General features: G+C 30.8%; 1 protein-coding gene across 3 annotated transcripts in view; it reads right to left on the reverse strand.

Moving 5' to 3' along the window:
* The window catches only part of LOC107445743 (vitellogenin-6), a 52,113-nt gene that overhangs the window by 12,595 nt on the left and 12,149 nt on the right, over positions 1-27,369 (reverse strand). For 2 of the 3 annotated variants that reach the window (XM_043046927.2, XM_043046926.2), the window contains exons 6-19: positions 26,533-26,721; positions 25,370-25,512; positions 24,210-24,393; positions 18,978-19,177; positions 16,922-17,090; positions 15,216-15,389; positions 13,941-14,138; positions 13,600-13,817; positions 11,786-11,892; positions 8,900-9,180; positions 6,385-6,505; positions 5,084-5,345; positions 2,994-3,279; positions 1,218-1,430 (exon numbers count right to left, since the gene is read on the reverse strand). In XM_043046927.2, coding sequence (XP_042902861.1) covers positions 1,218-1,430; positions 2,994-3,279; positions 5,084-5,345; positions 6,385-6,505; positions 8,900-9,180; positions 11,786-11,892; positions 13,600-13,817; positions 13,941-14,138; positions 15,216-15,389; positions 16,922-17,090; positions 18,978-19,177; positions 24,210-24,393; positions 25,370-25,512; positions 26,533-26,721 — 2,745 coding nt within the window. Of the gene's footprint in view, positions 1-1,217; positions 1,431-2,993; positions 3,280-5,083; positions 5,346-6,384; positions 6,506-8,899; positions 9,181-11,785; positions 11,893-13,599; positions 13,818-13,940; positions 14,139-15,215; positions 15,390-16,921; positions 17,091-18,977; positions 19,178-24,209; positions 24,394-25,286; positions 25,298-25,369; positions 25,513-26,532; positions 26,722-27,369 lie in introns of those variants that run through there. The other variant, XM_071185385.1, reaches the window with a different exon arrangement.

Consider the following 27,369-nt stretch of genomic DNA (forward strand, 5'->3'; position numbering starts at 1 on the left):
ATATTCTTCAACAGATGGTGCTATTGCCAGTACTGATGTTGAGTATTAATAGTTGAAGTAATTATAAATAATGGTTTAAAAAAATCTTCTTTAGATTAAGATTTATATACATATTTTCTTATTTCGCTAAATGTAAGTGCTTGCATTATTTCTAATTTTTAATTTCTCTTTTTGACGTACATAATTATGCTTGATGTACCAAAACTTTACTCGTAGCCTAAAAAATGTCGCTTAGTATTTTATTTCTCTATTGTTGGCAGGTATGCTACAAGGCGTATTATCAAAATTTAGTACAGTACAAACTATTGCAGCTCTTTCACAATTCTACACTTAAACATAATTAATAGTGCTTTGATATAAAACGAAGAATAATACAATCTTTATTTATGACTTGTTTAAAGAAAATATTTGAATAAAAATGATCACAGACTCCCGATTTTTAATACTTTGGATTTTGAATTATTCTTTTTTTCTTAAATCTGAATTGAGAGCCGAATTCCTAAAAAACAATTATAAAATAAATTTTGAAAAAACATTTTATAAAAGAAATAGATCACCAGCTTAAGAATTGCCGCCAATTAATATATTGGTGGGAGCTTAGAGATATTTTACCGCAGGAGTCACTTGATGTCACTTAGTGTCAAATAATTTAGGACTAAATATATAATTATGTAGTAAAATATTTCTATACTGTTAGAGAAATTATTTTAATGGGTTGGAGCTAAGTGGTTGAAATGCGATAAAAAATATTCAAAAAAATGATGAAAATACGCAATATGATTATATTTAGGACATTATTTCAGGAATTAAAGATAAATAGTCCTGTATAGGACACACGCTAAGAATGTTCCCAAAAGACCCGACTAGAACAGCACTGACAAAGGCACCGGATGAAAAACGGAAAAGAGGCTGGTCCAAACTAACCTACAGATTAATGATAATAAAGCAACGAAACATCCTGGGATGTCTCAGTTAGAGAAGTTTAAGAAAAGCGGTTCTCGACCAGCAGGGATGAAGCGCAGAAATTGTGGCCTCATGAGCCACCTGGCGTTCAGAGAATTTAGTCAAGTAAGTAAGTCAAGATTTAAAACCACTGTATCATTCTGTATTTTGTGTACAGAATTTGTATACATTAAAATGTAAGATATATTAAGAATACATGCTGAAACAAAATAACAGCATCATTTCCACATAAAATTGCAAACTAAAATATTAACCTCTCGTGTAGGTTCCTCAGCAGCTTGGGTGAAAGAAATATCCACGTCATACGGTTCAAAATTAGGGTTGGCATACATGTAGTAAAACTTCTCTCTGTAATCTTTTTCGAAAAGGAATCGAACCCAAGAACCTTTGTCGTTGAATTCATTTTCATACCTAGCAGAGACATCGAATCCATGTCCTAAAGCATCATGGAAAAAGCTTTCTTTCATCTGAAAATTAAAAATTTTCATTAAAAAACACAATTTAAAATGCCTTTTTTTTCCTTTCGCAGTCTTTCTCATTTTACTTTTTTTCGTACAAAATTCAGAACGAAGTAGTTTTTAATCAGAACCGTAAAAACGGCCTGTTCATTTTTTAATTCGATTATATTCCGTTACGATTTGATATTTAGCACATCGTAACTATTGATAAGTATCACTATTTCCAAGATTTACTAGTTACCCTTTCATTTCTATATTTTTCTGACGATATTAATTTACTTACTTTTATTTTCTTACAAACTAAAATATATTATTTTTTTTAATTATAAGAAAACATTCTAATGGTTAAAAAAATCTGTTAGGTTATCGAAATTACATTTGTTCTAAAATATAAAATAAAAAAAAGTAATTTGAAAATATATTTTTTTTCATTCATATTCAAAAATTTATCATTAATTGATTTTGCAAATTAATTAAATTTCAATGATGAATAAATGTGTTTCGTAGATCTAAATAACTGCAAATAAGTGCAAATTTGAAACATTATTATTTAGAAGTGAGCAATGTTTGTAATATTTTACCTTTAACGCAGTAAAACGCATCCATGTTTCATGCTGTATCTCATAACCATAAATTATTAAAATGTGAAATAATATTTTTCACTTAGTTTGGTCTAAATTAATACAAAATAATGAAAAATATTTCTAAGATTTAGGGATTATATTTTTAAGAAAATAAAAGGATTTTTAAGAATTATTAAAAGGTTTCCAGCACTGCTTTGTTTTCGGTAACATTTGCAAAGGAGTTGGCATTGCAATAGGGATGCTCCTTTTATTGCCTGAACATTTTTTTTCATAATTCTGGGAAAATTCCCAATGGGTATCACATTTTTGTGCTATATACTTTTAGATGAACGGAAAGTCCAAATCTTCCCTTCAATCCTAAGGATCTGTCTAATATTTAATAATGGTTTTGATGATTTTATTTTGATTTCAAGATAGTCGAACTTGTTACTCTCGATCCTTGGAGACTCAGGAGGGAGATTGTGATAAAAAAAAAAGTTATGCATAATGCACGATGAAAATTATGTGATAAAAAAATTTACGTTAAAAGATGAACACGAAAAAGAATTCTACAAAAATACATTTTTTAACGTGGTAAATGTTTCCACTCTTGTGTGTCTCTTCTCTTGAATGTAAAAGAATGCCATCTAATATATATAATTCTCGTACGTGACTCCCAAATTTTGGCTGTATTTCTTTTCCGCCGGTGGCAACGTTTGCTTTTTTTTGTTTACGTTACTATTTCTCTTACACGGCGAATCGACCAATGATTGCCGCTGAAAATGCCACATGCCAAATCTAGCTGAGGTGGCTCAACATATAGCGCTTTCAAAAACGGAAACTGAAATAACCAGAGAGCATCAGCTGCGGCAATCTCATACTATTAAGCTAGGCAGAAGTGAGTAGTCTTTGTCGATAGATCTCTATTTTAGAAACTCCTGGTGAACGAACTATATTAATGCGGTCGGTTCTGTTAAAGTAAACATTTAATGTTTGAATCTATTTTTACCTCTTTTCTGCTCTGTCGTCTGACTGGTAAATATCCTTCTTCAAGAGGCTTAGCTACACTGTTCATGTAGGAATCGACGTATGTATAGGGCTCGTACTTGAAGTGATAAATCTCATGCGGATTGACTGGTGTCCATTTGAAGTTCAAATTCTTCTCCTTGTAATCCAAATCAAACTTGAGCTTCAGTGGAAGAGACAGAGTGGCTCTCCTATTGATTCCAGCTCCAAAAATGACTCCATCAAAGGGCATTACGACTCCCATCGAAGCAAAAAGATTCTTATCGATCCTAAAACATTTATAATTATTTTTTCAATTGTTACTCATTAAAAGCCCTAGCACACCTTATTAAGGATTGTTTTAAAAATACTTAATTAAATTATTTTTGATACACAATTCATAACTGGTAGTAGTACTTTATTTACGTCGCACCAGAGCTGCACAATGGGCTATTGGCGACGGTCTGGGAACCATCCCTGAGGATGATCCGAAGACATGCCATGGCAATTTTGATCCTCAGCAGAGGGTATGACTCCCTTGTTTTGGCAGCCCGATGACCTGCACGTGAAGTCGAGCACTTTACGATAGAACAGTTTAACGAGAACCGATACCGTGCACCCTCTACGCAGGCTGATCAAAGTGGTCACCCACCCGCTTACTGACAGCAGCCAGTGATGTTTGACTTCGGCGTTCTACTGGGAACCGTGTCTTTACGATCAGTCCACTGTGGGACCATAATTGGTAGTGGGTATTCAACTGGTCACTTTCGTCGGCCAGAATTTCAACCTACACAAATTTACCGTTTCGGATTAGACCAGCTAACTTTTCAGTTGTACTCATAATTTGGAAACTAATATTCAAAAGAGGCAAAATTAGTGATTAGATCACCAAATGTCTTTCTATCAGACATTCTGAAACGTGATGGAAGTGGGTTTGAAACCCGTCGTAACCATCGGTGTATCTTTTTAACGTCCTTCTTTAATTTGTGCAATCTGTGCTTGAACTTAAAAAGGGCTTATACGCCGTCTTTTGTATTGAGCCCATAAGCCCAAATTTCTATATGTAACAATAAACAAACCTCTGCGGGTTCGATCCCCAACCCAGACACCGGATTTTCAGGATGCAGAAAATCCTCAGCTGCCATGTCGTATGATTATGCGGCACGTAAAAGATCCCTAGAGTGCCTTATTGGCTCTTGGCATTTCCGGCAAAATTAAATTCCTGGTGCACTTTAGCATCCAAATAGAGCCTAGGTGCTGCCATCTAGTGTGGTAGAAACTAGACGTCCAAATTAACATGACCAACGGTATCTCACCCATTGTGGTGGTCCTGAAAGAGTGGATGCCACCTCTGGAGAACGCACTAGGTCTGCTCATCGGCAAGACCGATTGTGCAGTTCATTGGGGGGAAAAAACAGTAAACAAACCTACAAAGCTAATCGCTCTTCGTTTCCAACGTAAATTCGAGTTGTTTTAAGAAATGGAAAGTAAAGGTATTAGTAGTAGTACTTTATTTACGTCGCACTAGAGCTGCACAATGGACAGTATGCGGGGATCTGGGATGCATCTCCTTGGATGATCTGAAGACAAACTATTAAAATTTTGATTTTCTACGGAGGGGATGTCTCCCCTTCTTTGGTAGTCCATCGACCTGTACCCGAAATTGCACAGTTAATGGTGTAACAGTTTAGCAAGGACCGATTCCACTGTCCCTCGGTACCTTTGCAGGCTGATCACATTGGTCAACCCACCCCCCGCTTAGTGACAGCTGCCAGTGATGTTCGACTTCGGTGTTCTATTGGAAACAATGTTTTTACGACCATTACCTTACGGGTCGGAAGGTAAAGGAAGTATCTTCTATGTCAGTGTTTTAAGAACATTACATAGTACGCGTACGCAGAACATGAGTTTTAAGAACATTACATAGTACGCGTACGCAGAACATGGTACGCGTACCACACTTTGGGAAAAAGCATTTCTTAAATGAATATGATACTTTTTTACACGTGTGTCTGAAAAAGATTCTTAGTTCTTATTTGTTGAATGAATTACAGCAGTTAGTTGTATTTGAATTTAAAATGTTGCAATACTTACGCTAAATGTCCATCTGTCTCGAATTTTGCATGATCCGGGAATTTCCCTCCTCTCTCTTCAGCAAAGAATCCGGGCTCCACCTTAAAGCTAGTATCCTTGTTCTTATAATATAAATAAGCTGGCTGTTTGTAATCAAAGTATATTGGCAGTCCAGCTTCACTAGGAATGACGTAGAATTGGTCAATAGTCAGCATAAATCGCTGGTAGAAAAATTCAGGAATGCGTTGCAACATGGCTGGTATATTCGGAATGGTAAAGCGACCTGTGGAAGGCAATAATTGCAAGTTAAAACTTTACTGTCAATGCTTAAAAGAAATTCCAAAGAATGATATGAAAAATATGCAGCATAGTTAAAGAGATTGTGGAAAGAATGTGTTTCGAAAGTGCTCAAAATGTTCTTCTGCAAGCTTTTCTTTTTTTCAGACGCCGAAGTTATAAGTACATGCTGTAATCAGAGCTATAAGTGCAGGAGATTAACTTCAAATTTAGAAATTCAAGTGCAGATTAGTAATTTTGTAATCGATTTTTCAACCTAGTCTTTAAATAAATCCATTTTTAATAATAAAAAAAATATTGTTTGAGAAGACCGAATAAGTCATGAATTCTGATTCCTCGATTAAGGCAAAATCCTTTTTACATTAAACGTTAAATGAAGTGTCAAATTTTCCAGAGTTTGACCATACAGGCTGATTATTTACTGAAAATATAAAAAGGATATTTTAAAAGCCAAACACAGTAGTTACATGGTTTTGTGATAAGCTTAAATGTAATCACAAAATTTGGTTTTGAGACAATTTTCATGAATATTGAGTTAATTTTATAGATATATATTTATATATATAGTTAATTCGAATTAAATAATTTCATGAATATATATTTGCGCATATAACTAATTTAAACGAGATAATTTCATGAATTTTTGTGCATATAGGGAATTTAAAGTAAATGATTTTTATGAATAATGTGATGAGAGAACATAATAATGACTTTCATATAAATTTTTAAATTTTGATTTAATAAACTTTTTATTTAGTAATTTTCTTTATGATATAATTAAAGATTCTACCTCCTTTTCATAACCTTATTAAGAATACAGCCTTTTCTTATTGAAATAAATCAATATAAAAATAAAATGGCTCTTCAATTGAGCAAGTAAACAGAATTATCATTTCCTCTTTTTCTATTCAAAAATAAAGAGATTTTTTTTTCTTCATTGTATGCGAAATTAGCTGACTTATCAATAGTATAGAATGTTTTAGTGTTGTAGCATATTAATGAAAAGAACATTATCATAGTGTTACCTTGCTTGAAGAAGTCTTCAAATGTCTTATCATCGAAACGGAAGAAAGAACGTTGAGTTCCCATGTAACTGAAAAAGATCTCTCCCAAAATAGGCCCATAATTATGCACTGGGAGATTAATCTGAAACGAGAAAAAATTCTATTAGTAATATAAAAATTTTTTAATTTAGTTCTTCTAAGAAATTCTATTATCATAAAATTACAACTGAAATTTTTTATTTCATTTTTATGAACATCGGGAAATTAAAAGAAAAAATTATTTTAAAATTATTAAAAGAATTTTAATTTAAGTTTATAAATTCAGGCTATTAATCAATAGGAAAACGTGATTAAAAAATGGTTACCGAATGGATAAAATATTTAATATCCACTAATTTTACTTTTTAATGAACAATAATGATTATAAAGTTGACACTAAATTCTGTTTCCGAAAATTCTGTTAGGTGTTTATGTCACCGTAAATAAACGAAATTCTTTCTTACACCTAATTACTTAAGCCTAATTCCACAAGCCTTTTCATTTTTTGCTTTCTTGTCATTTTTTGCTTTGAATATTTTAATTATTGGTGATAATTGTAACTAATCAAAAGATTTCAAACCATCTGCAAGATTATTTGTTTAGATTACTGTACTTTGAATTTTACAGTTATCTTAAAATTATTTTAAGAAAGTTAGTTCGATATTCTTTTTCACAACAATTAATCACCATACAAACTGTTATCTCAATACTAATCATAATGACATTATTTTTTGACAATATTCTTACATGAATGCCCACTAACGCGGAACTCTCTCCCCATATTTAACGCGCATTATTTAACCTTAAGGCGTTTCTAGTGACTAGCTGTTTTTTGTTCCTTTTTGTTTTTTAAAACTAGAAAAGTGTTTTGCGCGCACTTCTAATTACTAAAGTTCTTTAATAATTTTAATGCATGATACGCCTCTCTTTACCGAAATGCAGTGATGACAAATGTTCCATTTGAACTTGCCAGAAGGCCCTTTAACTTGTGGAGCATTCTTGAGTAAAATATTGTTATGTTTATCTTTTTTGAAGCTTTGTATATTTTTTTTATAACTGTATTTTTTTATTATTAGCTCTCTTATTTGAAGCGCTGTATATTTTTTTATATATGCATTATTTGATAATTAGCTCTCTTATTTGAAGCGTGGTATATCTTATATAAAAGTTTATCTTAATCGATACTTATTTGGGGCGCTGATTGAATGAAGGTTCTATTACACATTTTAGTGAATTCGAGTAAGCAAGTTTTATAGTTTATGCATCAATAATAAGGAATAAAGACAATACCCTGCCTTTATTAATTATTCGAAAAACCGAAAGATTTTAATCTGCAAAATATATAAATACCTAACCCTCTAAGAGATACTCCCCGTCACAGTGTTCACCCTCTAGAGGTTTCGAGTTTTCTTCAAAAGAGAGACTTTCTAATGTTACTTGACAACTGTTATTTACCAAATATGCTTGGAATCTTCATTTTCTCCAAAAACAATAAAATATTATTACTTAATAACTACATCCACTAAGACTAACCTTAACTTAGTACCGTCGTCCACTAAGGCTAACTTTCACTAAGTACTTTTATCCACAAAAATTTAAAAACTGAGAAAAATAATTTAAGGCTTCTTTTAGTTAAAAATAAGATTTTCCTTCGAAATATCTCAAATTTCTTCACCAAAACATGACACTTAAGCGTTTTTTCCATTATGGTATTCCTTTATTGCAAGTTGAAGTTGGAAAGATAACTTATGTCATGCATTATATTAAGAGTGGCCCCCGGTGGCTGAGTGGTAGCGCTTCGCGCTCTCGTTCCACGAGTCCTTGGTTCGATCCTCGGGCCGGGGAAGGTTGACTTAGCCCTTCATCCCTTCAGTGGGTTTAGAAAATGAGTACCAGGCATGCGTGGGGACTAAACACTGGGGGTTCCGCGCTCTGCTATCCTCCTAACCGAAACATCAGCTCATACGCCGTAGAACCTAAGGTCAACAAAACTGAGATGGGAGCAGTAGGCTTTAGCTCTCAAGCGGCTGTCAAGCCACTGAGTTTATTGTAGTTTATATTAACCCTTTTGAAGGACGTGGTAAGTATATTTACCACCACGTTTTACCACTTTTAATTTAGGTTTCCATTTTTCAATAACTTCAGCTTTCTCGAAGTGAGTTTGAATAAAATTGGTAGCCATTTGTCACTTTTGAAAAACGTATAAAAGTTATAAAATGCATAATTCCTTTTGAAGTTTGTAGCATTTAAGGAATTTATTTTATAAATAAAGAAAAATAAAAGTCAGTAAGTTCCTAATAGGTGATGTTAAATATATTTACCACCAAAAAAATGGCGTTTTTATAAACTAAATGAGTTTTTTTTATATCATTTACTGTTCTTAAAACTGTTTCAATTCCAAAAATACTTTAATTTACCTTTACTAGAAATAAATGGCCCGTTAAAGGGTTAAGAATTGTAACTGTAGAATACTTCGGGTGCGGTTGTGATGACTTACTTTTGATTTAATCTCGTTAAGTTCTTTTTCCACGGCATCGGTGTCTCTTTTGGCACGTTTCTTGAAGAGATCGAAGAAAGATCTTCGTCCGAGGCTACCTTCAGGGCCTATAATGTTATCTAAGAATTTCTCTAATCCATACTGTCTCATTCCTAGACCAATGCCATGAAAAGATTTTCCTCCTAAAAAGTCTTCCAGTCCAAGATACATAGTATGTGGAATATAGCCTTTATCACTGGCATAGTAAGCGAATTCTGTAGACCCTCCGAAATCATAATTTGCTGCAAAAATGCAGACAAGTATTATGTTTTGCATTGATTGAGACATAGTGATTCTTGTGAGTTTTTAATGGGATATAGCCTCTATAACTATCATAGTATGTGGATGCTGTAGTAGCATGAAATTATATTTTGCTGTAAGGTTTAATTTTGTTTTTCACTTATCATTATTTAATGACATAACATCTTATGAATTCTCAATAAACATAGCTATTTAGCAATAGTATTTCATCGAAACCCTCGAAATTCTAATGCGCTACAAGGATAATTATTTTCTTTTGTGCTAATTGTAACATAATATTTTAATATCTTTTGAATATTTAATGACTTCAGTTATGCTATGCATCGCTTGCATTATACAATAATTACAGAGATTCTCGAAATCATAATCTGCTATAAGAATATTAATTTTGGTTTACACTAATTGTGATTCAATAATTTAATAAGTTATGAATTTTTAATAGCCAACAACTGTGTCAGACATCACTGACATTGTAAGCGAATGCCAGAAAATAAACAAGTTTTGAGTTTTGCTCCCATTGTGTACAATTTAATTATTCATAAAAATATTTTTTTTTTGCAGATATATATATANTCGCTTCAAAACATAAATTTCATGAAAAAAAAATTTCTAGTTTTCTATGATAGATAGACGTTAGCCTCCTTACTTTTTGTGCTTTCATATTCAACTTAGAAAATAATTACCTACTGACAATGAAATAAATTTCTCTGAGGAGAACTTTTCGGGTCAAGAATAAATTAGGTTGCATTTATAATTGTTTACAGGTGAGAGCGAAAACTTTACAAATAAAACTCTCAAACTACCTATATCATGATATGACAGACCAGCATGTTAAGTTTGTAAACGACCTTTTGGGACACCCTGTATATATATGCAGGGTGTTCCAAAATTCTCTTTACAACTTTAAAAAATCATAACTTCGAAAATAAACAAGATATTTATATTATGTCTTTCGCATGTATTACTGCAACTAATAAAGTTTTGTTTAGTACACTTCAACATGCGCACCATTGGTGGCCCTAAGCACTTCCAGTCTGTAATCAATTTCAAGCCAGGTGATGTAAACATAATTTTGGAACACCCTGTATATACCATAACATCACGCAAATTTGCTGCTATTTTACTAAGGTGTTAAATTTAACCATAATTTATTTAAGGAGACATAGAACCTAAATTTTGGCAAAAGTGGACTAAAATATCAAAATAAAGTTTTTCGTGAAAATTATTCCTCGCATTGTTTCTCGATCAAGTTTTAGAATTGTTCATCGAATATTTATTTAGTAATGGAGTTTTTACGAACAGTTCTATACTATAATACCAATTGAAGCAAACTTTGAACTTAGTTTTTTCTAACTTAAATTTTGGCAAATTTAGCTGCCTATAAAACCAAGACTTTTTTTCCAAAGCAACAAATACTGCGATATTTTGTGCATACGGTATCATCTAAGGTGTTAAGTTGAACCATGACTTATTTAAGGAAATATAGTATTTAAATTTCTGCATAAATTGACCAAAACATCAAAAAAAAATTTTTTTTAAAACTTATACTTCATACTTCTTTACCTGTACAAATTTCGAACTCTGCGACAAATATTTGTTTATTAATAGCTATTTTTACAAACAGTTCTATACTATAATACCCTGATGTCAATGAAAACTTTGGATGAAGTTTTCTTTAAACTTAAATTTTGGCAATTTTAGTTGCCTTTAAAACCAACGATTTTCTTTCCAAAGCCTCAAATGGTTAGATATTTTGGATAATTGTAAATAATAATATGATAATATGGGGAAAATATTGATTTCTTTAAGTAATAAGTGTCAAGTAGTAAATGCTTAATTGTGAATTTTTTAATATTTTAAAATTAATTAGTAATTTTTCATAATGTCACCAACCTAATTTTTTTACGAATTTCAAATCATTCCTGATCTTAACGGATACTATCTATTATTAAGTAGAATATAAAGAGTATATAGTAAATATTTCTTAAATATTCAAAATTAGAAAAGAACTAATATTTTTAAATTTAAGTTAAAAATTTAAATTATTTGAAAATAAAAAAATTAAGAATTTTCTCCTTTTCTTTTTTTTAAATTTTTAATTGTGTTATATTGATTCCTATTTAAGAGAATAAAATTATACCAGAGCCCATAGTCAAAAATTTTTCAAAAAAAGTGGTACTACCTCCTCCTCAGTTCAACCATGGCACCAAATAATCAAATTTAAAAAGGATTAATTTGCATGATACTATGTAGCTTAACATAACATCCTTATTAAGGAAATAGAAAGTATGTATCATATTATCATTCAATAAGTTTTGAAATTTCTAACAGTTACTTTTTCTTTAAATCTTTAGACAGACTTCGATATAACAGGATTAATTACAGGTCCGTTTGATTACATCACATATCTTAATTTTTGTGTTTGTGTGTAGGCCAATAAAGCCACTTTTGGCTCTTGTGCCGGGAGGCTCTGCATTAAAACAACCAATGGAATTTGTGTAAATCTAAACATTTAATAATTATGCATGTCAATTCTAACATTTAAATTGAATCATATGTGAAGGGAAAAAAAGCACGAAAACTTACGATCATAACCAGCTACGTAGTTACTTCGTGAAAAGGTGTAGTCGTATTTAGCAAACTGATGATGGTGCGTTTCGAGTATTCTTAAAGCAGAGAGAGCAATTTTCGATCTAAAATTTAAAAAATAAAAAAATAAAAATACAGTGATCCATCACTAGAATAAATAGAATTAAATCGCAATTTGAGAACAGAACAGACGCAATTGTACCTTAAATTGAATTTTTCGAGGGTTTACTTACAGCAATATATTTCAAAGGTGAGTTTGAATTATCTTGTGATTTGAGAGCAGAATTGACATATACTTTAAATTGATAGAGGCTTAAATTATTATTGGTTATACAGGGTGGTCCTAAAATATGTGTCAAAAATGTAAAGGTAGGTAGAGGGTACTTAAATAAGCATATTTCGTATAGGATTGTGTGTGCGGTAATGCTGCTTTGAGCCGGTAGGGAGCGCTGATGACTGCGGCGTATAAAAGCGCTTGCTAGCTGGATTCCCGCACGGATCTCAAACAGCATGCATCGTTTCACCAATGTGGAGCTTGCCGACGTGCATTTCATGTATGGGGCTGCACAAGGAAGCGAATTAGCTGCTCAGAGGATGTACAGGAAGCGTCAGAAATCACCTGGACGCTGTTTACGGCCAGCATTGGATAGGACGGGGTGGTCCAGTTCCCTGGCCACAGCGTTCTCCTGATTTAACCTGCTTGGATTTTTTCTCTTGGGTCATATTAAAAGCCTGGTGTACGAGAGTCCCATCAAGAAAATCTTGTTGCCCGCTTGTCTGTTGCTGCTTTACATGTGCTCGACATGCCTAACGTCTTTTCTAATGTACGCCAATCGATGCGCCGTCACCGTGAATATTGTATCGATGTTGGTGGCTGCTCTTTCGAGCACCTCTTGTAAACTGTTGATAAATTTTTATTTTCTTTTGTCTTTACTTGTCTTTTCAGTTTCCTCTGATTCATACTGCTGTACAAGCTAGTGCTTTAATGTGCCATTACCGCACACACATTCCTATCCGAAATATGCTTATTTATGTCCCCTCTACCTACCTTTACATTTTCTACATATATTTTAGGACCACTCTGTATAAGTCTACTTTTAGCGATTTATAACAAAGTTGAATAGAATTAAGATTTTCGAGAGTGGAATTGTGGGGATGGTAGTTATCGACAATGTTAACCTTCATTTATGAAAAGGTACCCCAGTATAGAATAGAGTTAACATACCTTATATACTAGCGAATTAGAATTGTATATTTTTGGAGTGGTAGTTACACTTCAGTACTCTACCGTCTGAATGTTATTTGTGATAGAATTCGATGAACGAGATACCAATAGTTGATTCATTGCAGTTTTGTATTCAGAGCTGTATTAGGATAACTGTACATCTGAGTGCTGATCGTGAGAGTTGTATTAAGTTCACAATCGTGGTCACTCCACTGTGGCTTTAGCTGTTGAGTGCATACAGGCTGACATTGCGTGTGATGGAGACAAGAGTGTCAACAGCGCGAGGAGGTGGATAATGTCGCCGTCACAGCAAGTCAATTGTTCCATGTGGACTATCCATTGAAATAGGCGTGTTCAAATCGAAGTGCAAGTTTCAGTCAAGGTAGACGTGTTCACATCAGGTACGAAGGTCACTAATGTGTGAATGGTAATTATCGACAATGTCAGCCTACATCCATGTCGAGGTACCCCGAAACATAATCGAGTTAACAAGTTTTATATACTAGTGAATTGGAATTGTTATTTTTTAGTGGTAGATACACTACAGAAATGGACATAATATTTCAAATTTATAGAGTCTACTTACATTGATCTATCGCAAGGGTGAGTAGAATTGACACGTGATTTGAGAGCGGAATAGACATAGGCTTTAAACTGATCATCTTGATCAAATATAAGAGCTCGGGCTAGACCTTCCATTTCATACTGTTGAGGTCGGTACATCATCAACATATTGAACGCATTAAGTCTCGCTTCATAGTTTTCTGTTTGATTGAACAATATTGGAACCAGTATTTCTCTTGCCTAAAGTCAAAGAAAGTATCTTTTAGATTTAAAAACGTAAGGATTCTAAGACTTATATTAAAAAGAAAAAGTTTTAATAATAAATTTAATATCAAAAAGTATTGTTCCAATTACACCTCTTACCTTATCAGGGAATCTGAATCCTACATGTTTTATAGACCACATAGCCATGCTTCTGAAGAAAGGAGAGCTTTTGGTAGATCCATCAACGTAAGATCTAACATGTGGTACGATTTCACGCAATCCAATATTTGCCATGGCTTTTAAGAACAACTCTTTTGATTTTTCGTCTGGAGCTTGTTCAAATAATCTGGCAACATGCTGGAAAGCAATAAAATTAAATTAATAAATAAGGCTTTTTTAAAAAGCCTTATTTTTTATCCCTTTTTAAAAGCCTTATTTTTGTTAAGTCTTAAAAAATATATTCTAAAAATGAGGTAAAAAATTCGTGCATATTGGGGGTCGACAATTACTATTTAAGAGAGGAAAAAAGCAATCAATAGCTAAAAAAACTGTCATATAGAAGGGGTGATTAAAAACATCAAAACCAATTTAATTGCCGTATGAAATTTAAAAGTGTTTTTAAAATTCGCTTCAACTTCTCAAAGTTTCTTTCTGTAAAAGCAAACATTTATAATTCCAATATCGCTCTGATAATGATTCACCAGGAATTGATTGTGTTTTTCTTCCATAGCTTAGCGCTAGAAAGACTGAACATTTTTGTATATCTAGAAAGATTGAAGATGACCGATTTGGCTCTTCTTAGATTGTTTATTAGTAGATCAATTATACATCCAAAATCTTAAAATACAATCATAGTTAATTTAATGAAAACATATTATAGACTTCCTCTTCCGAATTCCATGGTATTTTATTTGATTTCGTTAAGGAAAATTTTTCATTGCACGGAATTGTGCCATTTTTCAATTATACGCATTCATTAGTTTCTTAGATAAACGAGTTTCCTTTTCTCTATAACTAATGTTGATATATATGTTGAAATACTCTTGTTTTTTATTGAAACTGTGGTACCCTATATAAATCCAAAGGTACTTCTTATTAAAAACTACTTGGGATTTTTGGACACAAACCAAAATACCTAAGGCATCACTCTAGCCCTTCTCGTTATTCTAAGTATATGGTTCTATATATACGTCTCTATAAGGTTAACTTATGATTGATTAAATAAGTCCTTAAATTGGATCAAATTTTGATAATTTAGAAATATTTAACACTTTCAGCAAGTTATTTTTTGAATTACAGAGCAACAACAAATGAGATGAGCCAAGCAAGACCCCAACTGCCTTTCTAATGTTAACCCGAAACAAATATTTTAAATATTCTATGCTAAAAACGGTGATAAAAGAACAGTAAATATTTACGTAAGTTGTAACTTACATCAAAGTATTTGATGGCATCCTCAGGTTGGCATGTTTTGACGTTCTTTGCTGGTGGAATACCCTCCGGGTGAAACCTAGCCACGCAGTGATCGTAGATGATGCTACTGAATGATAACAAACAGTACATGTACAGTTTAGGATTCTTCTTCACATTGTTATGGTCACAAAGTTGCTGAAAAGTACAATAAAGATTCAGTTAAAATATTTGCTTAGATTTATAGTCTAAGCAACAACTCTTTTCCTCAGTACAAAATGTCACGTTTTTATTTCTGAAATCTTACAAGAACAGCATGTTCATAAATATGGTAGTAAGAATATGGTAGATAAAAATATGGTAGTAAATTATATTTTGATTGCATTGGTTTTGATTAAAAAATGATGTCTGAACAATCAGGAAAAAATATTAATGAGGAATAACGACTCTACCATGCGTTTAGGGAAATAAGATTGTGTATTGAATTGCATAATGTAAAAGAGCAACAAATAATATCTGAATGTAAAAATTAATTTGCTATACGGAAAAAAAGCAAATTGCTATATTTTCTCGTCCTTTAATTTCCTTCTTTGCTTCTGATCAATGAGTTTACTCTTTGTTAAATATACGGCTCATCCATCATTGGCATTTGAAAAGATTGTGAAAAAGCTAAAAACGTCTTTTTTTTATGCCATGATTATTTCCAACGTTTAAAAAAATTAAGTTTCTTTAGAAATATAAGCTATAGAAAAGAACACATATCCGGATTAGAGCTTTCATAACAAATTTCTTAAAGTAGCAAAAATTTAACAAGCATCTAAATAAAGTGGATTTATGTAATAGTGTCAAAAATACAACAACGCCGCTTTACAGGGTCATAGATGAAGGTTGTAATAGTGCTTCCCAGATTGCATATAAAAGATTTATTTTTTCACATGCGAGCATTTAAAGAGAATGTTAATTCGTATTATGATAGATGCCGCACAAAAAAAAAAGAACAATGGTGTTATAGAATGACTTTCAGTGGCTGATGGTGAGCGTGATGGCCAGCTTTTATCAACTTATGTTTGCTATTTATAACGAATAATTTCTAAAACACACACACAGCTGCGTATAAATGGCGTTGAGGTGTTCATGACAAACGTATACCAATGTTTAATCTACAAAGTACAAGGCCACGCCATGATCTCTCTTGAATCCATTACTGATGTTAAAGAAATGACTAATGGTAATAGTAGAGTCACGACATCTGTGTAGTACACTGTGTGACATGAGTAAGGAAATGACACAGTCACTTTCTACCACTGAAAACCATTCTACTCGATGCTGTTTAGTTTAAAAAGCATCCATCTTAGTTCATCTTTACATTCACTTTAAATGCACTTATGTCAACTAGTTAAACACTTACAGCAAAGTCAACAGTACTTTCCTGTTACCTTTACTAATAGCTTTGAATGATACCGTTGCTATCGCTACCGTATTGCTGTTATTGTCACACTTGTCTATTTTTCATTTAAGCAACTTTTATGTTTCTGAAACGTGAAGGGTAGTTTTTATGCGTTGTGGGTTATAAATAAAATTCCCACTGCTTATAGTTAGTTTATTTAAAGGCATTGAGTAATAAATTAGCTAGCAGCTTATACCACTATCCATCTACAAACAATTTAATGTGTATTTTTAATTATTTATAACTACCTAGTTATATGATAAAAATATTTTATTATTCTTACTTGAAGTCCATCCAAGAGAGTCTCACTGACTTCTTTGATATGATAAGGCAGTTTTGCTAGCAAATAAGCCGATTCATCTACTGTCAACTTTTTGTTTTCAATCAAAAACTTTCCGAAAAGAAGGGCTGGGTTTGTTCCGGATTGGGCAAGTGTATCGACGAAAAGTGTTCTGCAATATCAAAAGAATTTTTATTTCAAGCAGGTCAATAACAAATATCAAAAAGACATAAAAAAAATATATAGGTATTCTTCAAATATTCGAGCATCCATATCTACATGCAAATGATATGTCAGTGATGCTCAAAATATCTAAATCCATAAACTTAGACGTATTTAAATATCTTTGAAATGTCCAAAATATCTAGTGGACATTCAGGTATATTACAGTCGTATACTATTATCCTTAGGATGTTAGAGGCATTGCATAATATAGGAGCTCAGTTATTTGAATCCGTCTTATTGTGAAACAATGACAAGACACGACAATTAAAAAATCTCAATTAGAACTTTAACAACACATGTATTATTTTTATTCCTCAAAGTAATAAATAGTTCCGAATTTTAACTACCACAGTAGGCCAGGAAAAAAAAGGACTTCCGAGAAAAAGTTATTTTATTTTTTATTAAAACTTTTATGTGCCAAATGGGGTCGGGATAGTCTGGTTGGCAGGGTGCTGGACTTACGTTCATGAGAACGAAAGTTCGAATCCACCGCACTGAAGACTCCTCGTGTATTAAATGGTGACTGGTGCCTGTTAAATCTGTCGAATCACAAAGTCCTCCACGTTCCCATAGCAAATTATACCTCTGGGGATACTGAATTGGGGATTAATCGCTCTCTGGTTCAAGTCAAAATTACGATTTGTGGATGAATGAATGGGTCCACTCTTTAAACTGTTGTGACGTACGGGTGTGACAGAACTCGATTTCTTGGCCATAGATGGAGCCACTGGTAAACATGAACAATTGCACCCTTTTTGCCTTAATGGCTGACTACAATAACTTGTGTTTAATTTAATAACAAATTCTATTTCAAAAGGAATAATAATGTATTAATAATGTTTCCAGTATTAAATAATTTCAAATAATTTTTATTGATTTTTTGTTTTAAAATGTTTAAACTAATCTTTGGTAAAAAAAACTCTTAGAAATTACCATTATAAAAAATTTCCAATCGAACAATAATTTATTAAATATTTTATTGTATTAATCTGTAAAAAATGATTATGGTGGATTTTAACTGAATATAAAATTAGGGAAATTTTTTCCATTTTTTTAGGACATAAATATCAAATATTGAACTAGTTGGTTCATTATTTTACTCTAAAGACTTTCGTTGATGAAATTCTTTAAACCAGCTCAAGTATAAGTTATGAAAGTCAGTTTGTAAGCAACTTGACATAACTCTGCATAATGATCTGTGTCGATTAGTATCAGTCATAATTAAAAGCATCTTAAGAACGTTGATCATGGTTTTTTGAAGCTCTTTTGACTAGGAAAATAAAAAAGCCAACTTTAAAATACCTTATACTTGAAGCAAAGCTATAATTTTTAACTATATGTGCCATCTTGCCGTGAAGAATTACCAGGGCTTTAGAACGGATAAATAATTTAAAAAAAAATTTTTTTTAAAGTTATTAAATTTTTTTTAAAATCGTCAATTTGGCGACATTTTCCCACATAGTTATCCTAATTATCAAAATCACTGCCTTATTCTAAGTTTTTGCAAATTTTAATAAGTCCAGATAGCGCAGCACAGAGTAAGATTTTAAATACTAAAAATATTGGAACATAAATGCTTATCATTTTCACAAAACTGTAGCTTTTTCTCATATTGACGTTTTGTGGCATTTTCGGAATAAGCGAAAATAAGCACTGGCTATTTGAGGGTAAACTTTACCTAACCTTCATTAGTAACTTTTGCAAACTCACAGCAGTTATGAAAATAGCATATTATTCGCAAAAAAGCATCATTTCATATGACTGTTGAACCTTCGAAAAACAGCCTAAACGCATTAAATTTAAAATTCATTAGGGAAACTGTATCGTTTATTACCTGTATTTCTTCTGTTCTGGTGATCCAGTTTTGGGCATATCTCCATATTTTTTGTATAAATCTTCGATCTCCTCATAACCAATAGTTCCTACTGACCTTAGAAGCTCTACGAATTTGGCGGGAAAATTTTTGTCTTTGAATTTCTCTTCATAGCTCGAATCACTATAGACTTGATTAAGCTCATCAAATTGGCTCTTTATCTAAAAAGAATAATCATGTAAACTAATCAATAAAGTTAGAATGCTTTACATAAACTGGCATTGACAAGGACTTTAATTATACTCTAAATTGTGTTTGATGCCTCGTAGTCACCGCCGTTAATGCATATTTAATTAGAATCATTGTCAAAAAATAATTCAAAATTATATACACATTAGAGATTGCAAGCATAGGTGTAAAAATTCTAAATTCTGGAACATATTTTAAATTTATGCTCTTAAAAAGTTTGTATTATACAAATCTAAAAAAGGTTGCCTTTTGTGCCTATAATTTAGATTTAAATTTTGACGAGGATTTCAAAAGTATACATTAAGGGTGGTAATTACAGAACATCTCAGACACTTAATGTAAATGCACGTTAAACGGCAATTCGAATTGCCTGTGAGAAGTAATTTAATTCTTCTCTTTAAGGATATTAGTTTATTTTGCCATGTGTCTTTAAATAAGATGGTTTGCAATTGGAAAACATCTTTTATACCAAGATTATTGCAAATTTTTTACAAGAATATTCCGTAAATAATTTTTATTACTTTTCTAAAATGTCCCTTAACATATTCTTATAAAAATATTTATTAGAAAAATAATTAAATTAATTAATAAATAATTAAAAATAACTAATTAATTAAAATTATTAAAAATAATTAATTAAGATAATTATAAAAATACAAATTATCATAGAGGGTATTCCTAAATCGCTATCTTTTCATAATATTCCATATTTTCTTAATATCATAATATATTTCTTTAAATAATAATGTTTGTGGAATGATAGCTAATAAAATAGATCTAATAATGAGATGAGAGAGAATGTTGAGAATAGATCTAATTCTTCAAAGTAGCTCAAATCAAAGTTTAAACTAGCATAATGGATTAAAATTAAATATTAATTTTATATCGGAATAAAAAATTTTCTTAAGAGAACAGTAAGCTTTTACAACGATTATTTTTAATTGCTAGAAGCTTTTTTTAGCATCAGTGATTCAAATAAAGTCACTAATGTAACAAGTTTCAAAATAATGTATTGAAAAATTAAGGAGATATTAAATAAACAACTTTTTTTCATTATACCTAATTTTAAAAAAGATTCTTCTCTTTAAAAAAATATTCAATTTTTTTTAAGAAAAAGAAAATAAAGTTTAAAACAAATATTGCTTTAAATGCTTTCAAAAATCTTTGTTTAGATGGAATAAAAATTTAAATCTTTATTTAAAAAAAGATTTAGGTTTAATGTTACTTTAAATGCTCTCAAAAGTCTATGTTGAGATAAATAAAGCAGATAAAAGTTTAAACCTTTATTAAAAAAGGGAATCGGATTTAATGTTATTTGAAATGCTTTCAAAAGTATGTTTAGAAAGATGAGGCACATAAAACTTTAAATCTTTATTAAAAATAAAAGGCAAGTTTTCGAGCAAATGTTACTTTTAATGATTTCTATATCTGTATTTTTAGAGAGATAAAAATATTAAACTATATTTAAAAAAATAAGTTTTAATGTTACTTAAAATGTTCTGATAAGTCTGTGTTTAGATAGATAAAACATATCCAAATTAAAATCTTTATTAAAAATAAAATGAATAAATTTTAGAACAAATGTAACTTGAACTGCATTAAAAAATCTATAAATTGAAATATTTATTAAAAAAAGAATAAGTTTTAGAATAGTTACTTTAAGTGCTTTCCAAAGTTTATGTTTAGAAAGAAAAAAAGATAAAAGTTTAAAATTTTATTCAAAAAAATAAGATTTTAAAACAAATATTATTTGAAATGCTTTCAAAAAATTGTGTTTAGTAAGTGAAAAACGATTAAAAACTAAAAACAAATTTTAAGAAAGTGACACAAAACAATTTTTTTCTTAAAAAATATGCCTCCCAAATATACATTATGAAATTATTTTTATGTAACATTTAACATAAACATTATTTATGACTAAATTTTTTTAAATTAAAATTTGAGTTATGGAAAAATAATTATTTTGCATGGAGCATTTTTATTTAAATCTAATTAAACATTTTTAATTAAAATTGCATTCACTTTTCAATATTAGATATATGAAATTCGGTATAATAGGTAGTTTGTATGTGAATAGCTGACACAAAAAATTACAATTCTTCGCATTTATTCATAAATTTAAATATTTAAAATTAAAGAAATTCATTTTTAATGTTTTAGGGGTCTCCTCCTCCTTTAAATCCTTTTAAGAAAATTTTAAGTTCGGAATTTGAGATATTTCCAAGTTATCTATCATGAAGTTCAAGGATAAATAAAACTTAATGCTAAGCGCTTTTTGTATCATAAATAGACAGCAAATCTCGATGACAGACAAACTACATTATTGATAGCTGCTATCTATATCTTAAGTTTTATGAAAAGATGGAAGTTCGTAAACAAGAAAAATGAAATATTAATTTAAGAGCAGTTATCTATTTAAACATCTAGTGAGATTGCGAAGGAAGTATAACATATGTGTTGAAATTTGAAAGAGGGTGTATCGTTGATAATCCACGGAAAAAATAGTAATAGTGCATGTTTTGTATTTGAAGTTGAATAAACTAGTGAATGAAGGTTTTGTAAAAATATATTTCATTCATAAAACGTATTTAAAGGTGACATTGTGAGAAATTTATTATTTTTATTCCCAACTTATCGCTTGTCAAATCATTAGAATAAAAAATGTCCGTTAAACATTGGTATTTTTATTTTATTATATGTTGGTGCGTTTGCAAATCATATTGTATTTATTTTTAAATTATGAGAATACGAAACGTGATGTACTTATTCACAAATCCTGTGAATACGAATCATATTTATTCTTAAATCTCCTGAATACATAATATGATGCATTTATCCTTAAATTACGTGAGCACGAATTGGGATGCTTTAATTCTTAAATCATGTGAATGCGAATCATTATTTTTTTTATTTAACATGAATACAATCCGTGATGTATTCATTTCTTAAATTACGTCATTACGAATCATGATGTACTTATTTATAAATCTCCTGATCCCGAATCGTGACGCATTTATCCTTAAATTGCCTGAACACGAATTGGAATATGCATTTAATCTTAAATCTCGTAAATATGAATCATGATGCAATTATTTTTGATTCACGTGAATACGAATCATGATGTACTTATTAATAAATCCAGTGAACACGAATTGGGATGTATTTATTTTTAAATCTCCAGAATAGGAATCGTGATGCATTTATCCTTAAATTATGGGAAATCGAATTGAGATATGTGTTCATCTTTAAATCGTATGAATACGAAGCATTATGTATTTATTCTTAATTCACATGTAGTCGAATCATGGTGCTTTTATTCTTAAATTACGGGGATACGAGTCGTGATGTATTTATTTGTTCTTGCATCCTGAGAATACGAATCTTAGTATTTTGATACTCAAATCACGTGATAACATACCAGGGTTCGTAAGTTGTACGAATGTAAATTACGATTTGTATATTACGAATATAAGCAACACTATTTAGCGCTGTGAAACAACTATTTAATCTCAAAAACAATAATGCGCCATTTTGCTTCAGAGCATCAGAACAGCCACTGTTTTAAATAGTGATGTTCTTATTGATTTATAATGGCGCTAATTACATCGAACTATTTTGCTTTTCCTTGTCAGACACAAATAATGGGAGATTACCACTCCAAATCCTTTATAGACAACAGTAATCGATTTTTAATAATTTTGCACTATATCATTGTTTACATACTTAGAAATTTTAATTAATATTTCTTCAATTATTATTAATTTCAATTTTTAAACAAACATTTTATCTGATGGGCGATAAATAACACTGTGGAACAAGTTTGTCATTGCATTTAAACAAATACTTGATCTTGCCCGATTTGGGTATTGGGATTTCAAATCTGAAATTTGTTTTATTCGGAGAGCTGTATATTATTTACAGAGGGATATTTTTAATTTAGTTTATTTTTTTGTCTAAATGTACAAGTTTATGAAGAACGTATAAGTTTATATACATACTTATACACTTGGCTACTTTTTAAAAAATAATACTTAAGAAGAAAAACATTTGGCTTTAACTTATCGCATCATAAGTTGAAATTTATTATTGTCTTCTTTCTACCACGCTTTACATAAAAAAAAGTAGGGAAACTTAAAGGATATTTTTAATTTAGTTTTTTTTTTGTCTGAATGTACAAGTTTATGAAGAACGTGTAAGGTTATATACTTATACACTTGCCAACTTTTTAAAAAATAATACTTAAGAAGAACTTATCGCATCATAAGCTGAAATTTATTATTGTCTTCTTTCTACCACGCTTTACATGAAAAGAAGTAGGGAAACTTAAAGGATATTTTTAATTTAGTTTATTTTTTTGTCTGAATGTACAAGTTTATGAAGAACACATAAGATTATATACTTATACACTTGCCAACTTTTTAAAAAATAATACTTAAGAAGAAAAACATTTGGCTTTAACTTATCGCATCATAAACTGAAATTTATTATTGTCTTCTTTCTACCACGCCTTACATAAAAAGAAGTAGGGAAACTTAAAGGATATTTTTAATTTAGTTAATTTTTTTGTCTAAATGTACAAGTTTATGAAGAACGTATAAGTTTATATACATACTTATACACTTGCCTGCTCTTTAAGAAATAACACTCAAGAAGAAAAACATTTGACTTTTAACTCATCGCATCATAAACTGATATGTATTATTGTCTTCTCTCTACCACGAAGTAGACAAACTTAATATTTACTCCAGCGAATTTAAAAAAACAAACCTATCTAGGAACACATTATCATATTGCGTAAAAACTGTATAGCGTTTAGAAAGAAAACGAATTGCGGATTTAAAATCAGCGGGCTAAAATTTGCTCTAAAATTCGCTCAAAAATCTCATTCAACAGAAGAAAAAAAATTGTGTCCCAGTGTAATTGAGTGTTCCTCAAAAAATAATATGCATAGCAAGACAGAAAATTACGTGAGGTGTCAAGTTTTTCAATTTCAAACAAACTCACCACATCGACTGGAACTTTCCTTCCTGTCAAATGGAACAAGTAATGTGGTTTCTTCAGATCGACTGGATCCTTGAAGTTCTTTTGGAACTCGAATTGATACATCAAAGAGTCATGAGTCACCACATCACTACCCATTTCAAGTGGAGTGGTAACTTCTTTTTCGTCGATGAGTGTCAAGAAGCGACTGTAACAATTTTTTATTCAATATAAGCAATGAATCTAAGCCGGAAAGCTTTAAGTTTCAAACCATTAATAAGAATTTCAAATAATATTAATTTCGATATGCTGTACTTTCGTTTTAATAGTTCGTCTTACTTTTTGATTAAAGTGTAAGCAAGTTGATTGAGGGGCTTTATAAAGAATAGACTTACACATTTTTAAAATGACCCTAGAGAAATTAAAAAAGACATCATTTGGATATGAATTTACGATACAAGAAATGGTTGATGTGTATTTTCCTCGTCTTGAGTTGATCTTAATGACCTTTGTCCATAACCAAAAATACATCTAAAAATAATAATTTTGGAGTATTCTGTTTTTGAATCAGGGCCTACTGTTTGTAGCTTTTTGTCTTGCTTTTTTACTTTAAAATGCAAGAAATCACGCAAAATATTTCATTCTTATCCAACCTAATTACCGATACCAATTTTCTTGCAAATGTACAGCCAAATTTCTTGATTAATCTAAGACTATACATAATTCTACGATGTAACCCAAACGTTTTTTGATTGCTTGATCATTGAATACTAAATTTTTTTAAGCTTTAAGGGAGGAAAAAATTCACGAAAATTAGAAAAATGTGAGTGGGTTACTGAAAAGCAATCACAGTAATTTTATTACCAATAAATGAATCACATTCCTTAATGACTAATTTTAAATTTTTATAAAAATACGATATAAACTTTTTCTAAATTTCTTGGCTTGATTAAAAATTTTTGTTAATAATAATTTTTATTCTTTTTTTTTACAAATAGAATTCCTTGTATATACTGTGCAAATTTCAAAAAGCAACCCGTTATTTTTTATTTTATTTTACACATATCAAATGTATTATAAAAACCATGAAGGCATAATCACTTAGTATAAGTAGCGTAGTTATTATAAGTGTTAGTATAAGTAGAAGGCATGATCACTTAGTATCAAGTAGTATAAGTACTCACTTAGTATAAGTAGCAACTGTTTGACCGTGGACAGGGTAGGGCGAATAGGCTACTTCTCCAACTGTCATAATTTTCTCAATGACGTAATGATGACGATATCCACGGATGTCATAATGATATTGAGCATTACCGTGTAGTGTGTGCTGAAATATTTACAAATTCAAAATTAGGTAACTACCTTCAAACAGCAGTAATAAGATAACTAAAGTTAATTAGCAAGTTCGCCAATTGTATTCTAACAGATTGAATTGCAATTTTGTTAAGAATTAGTATCAATTTATATTTGTGTACATAAATTTTTGAGTTATTTTAGATATTCTAAAGTGGCTTTCGCACATATTGTTAAAAGATAATTGTTAGATGTTTATCAATGTAAGAATAATTGATATCAGATAATGTTGTTGTTTCTAATTACCCTCAGACAAGTCAAATTCGCCAACGTTTAGCTTTTTTGTGAGTTAAGTGAAGAAAGTGCGCCTTTCGTTTGATAAGAGAGTACCGCATAGGTGAGGTCTTTGCTCAGAACCTCGGGGATAGTTGGTAGCACTATCGTGAAGTTCGTAAAACAACTTGTTTAATTTCGACATAGATATGAAGGTGGTGAAAAAAAAATTCAGATCCCCATACGCAAGGTACTGCTACGCAACAGACTACAGCACTTTCAATTTTACAGATTTTACGAGCACATATATCACATATACTCAATGGGTCTTAGCGGAGACGAGGATCGAACTCTGGACCGGAGTCCGATTCTCTAAGCACTCAGCTATCGTGGTCCGATATCAGATAAATATTATTCTAATTCCAGTGAATTATCAATTCCATATCAGGATAAGATGGATAAAATATAATTCTTTAGCGAAAATAAAATTTTTAGGCATACTTTTAACAATATATACAAAGTCCATAATGATTTTGAGCATTATCATGTAAACTCTTCTGAGTTCTAAATCTAATTAATATCATTCAAATAATTAAACAGTAACTGTGAAATAAAAACTAGGTGTTTCATACGTAGTTGTAATGCATTTAACTTTTGCTTTGGGTAGTTCATGTAAAAGTTTTGTTTTGTATGTATATGTTTCCTGCAAGTGTTTATTGATAAATATATTATATTATAACTTAGGAGAACTTTTTCGTTAGATAACTTAGAGAAACCTTACCGCTTTCTCATGATCAGCTGCACCACATTCATGACCATAAAATGTCGAATAGACTTGATTTGGAGCTGAATTGCACTTGTGATAGTTGCGGACTTTAGTGACGTTTAGGACGATATTGTTGTATGGAGTTCTGTAATGAGGATGATGTTCGATGCCATAAGCTGTTTCGCAGTCTCCCAGCATGCCTTGCTGCAAGGAATATGAAAAATAATTAAAATTGACTGCATTTTGTAACAAGTAGACTTTCAGAAAATATATATTTCTTTTGATTCCAATGTTATTGAATTATTTATGTAAAGAAAAACAATTTTGAGGGGACAGAAAATCGTTAAGAAATAATTTCTGGTAGACAAACTTCGACGGGTTTAAAAAAATTAAATCTCTATTTATTATATATTTCGAGAGCAATACTTCGTCCCTGAGTGATTATATCCAAGCGGGTTTTTGTTCTTGGACATTATATTCCTGCTAAAAGATTTTGTTTCTCAGGAGATAATGTACACATGAGATTTCATTCCCGAAAAATCATGTTTCATGGAAATTGTAACAACGCGAGCTTTCTCGCATGATTTTGTCTTCGGGAAATTATGTTCATGCAAGATTTTATTCCAATTAGATTATATTCGAAGGAGGTTTTGTCATCAAATATAATTGGTAATGCTCTCAAACTAATAAATAAGGCAAATTTATATATATATNAATGATTAAGTGTGGAAAAGAATATCAAAATCTATCAAATTATTATTGGGCTAAATCACAATGAAGCAGATTTAAAAGAATCAAATCCAAATTAATTAAAATTATATTATCAATATATAAAAACCGATAATTAGAAAC

This window comes from Parasteatoda tepidariorum, chromosome 9, assembly GCF_043381705.1.
Source record: "Parasteatoda tepidariorum isolate YZ-2023 chromosome 9, CAS_Ptep_4.0, whole genome shotgun sequence".
Classification (NCBI taxonomy): domain Eukaryota; kingdom Metazoa; phylum Arthropoda; class Arachnida; order Araneae; family Theridiidae; genus Parasteatoda; species Parasteatoda tepidariorum.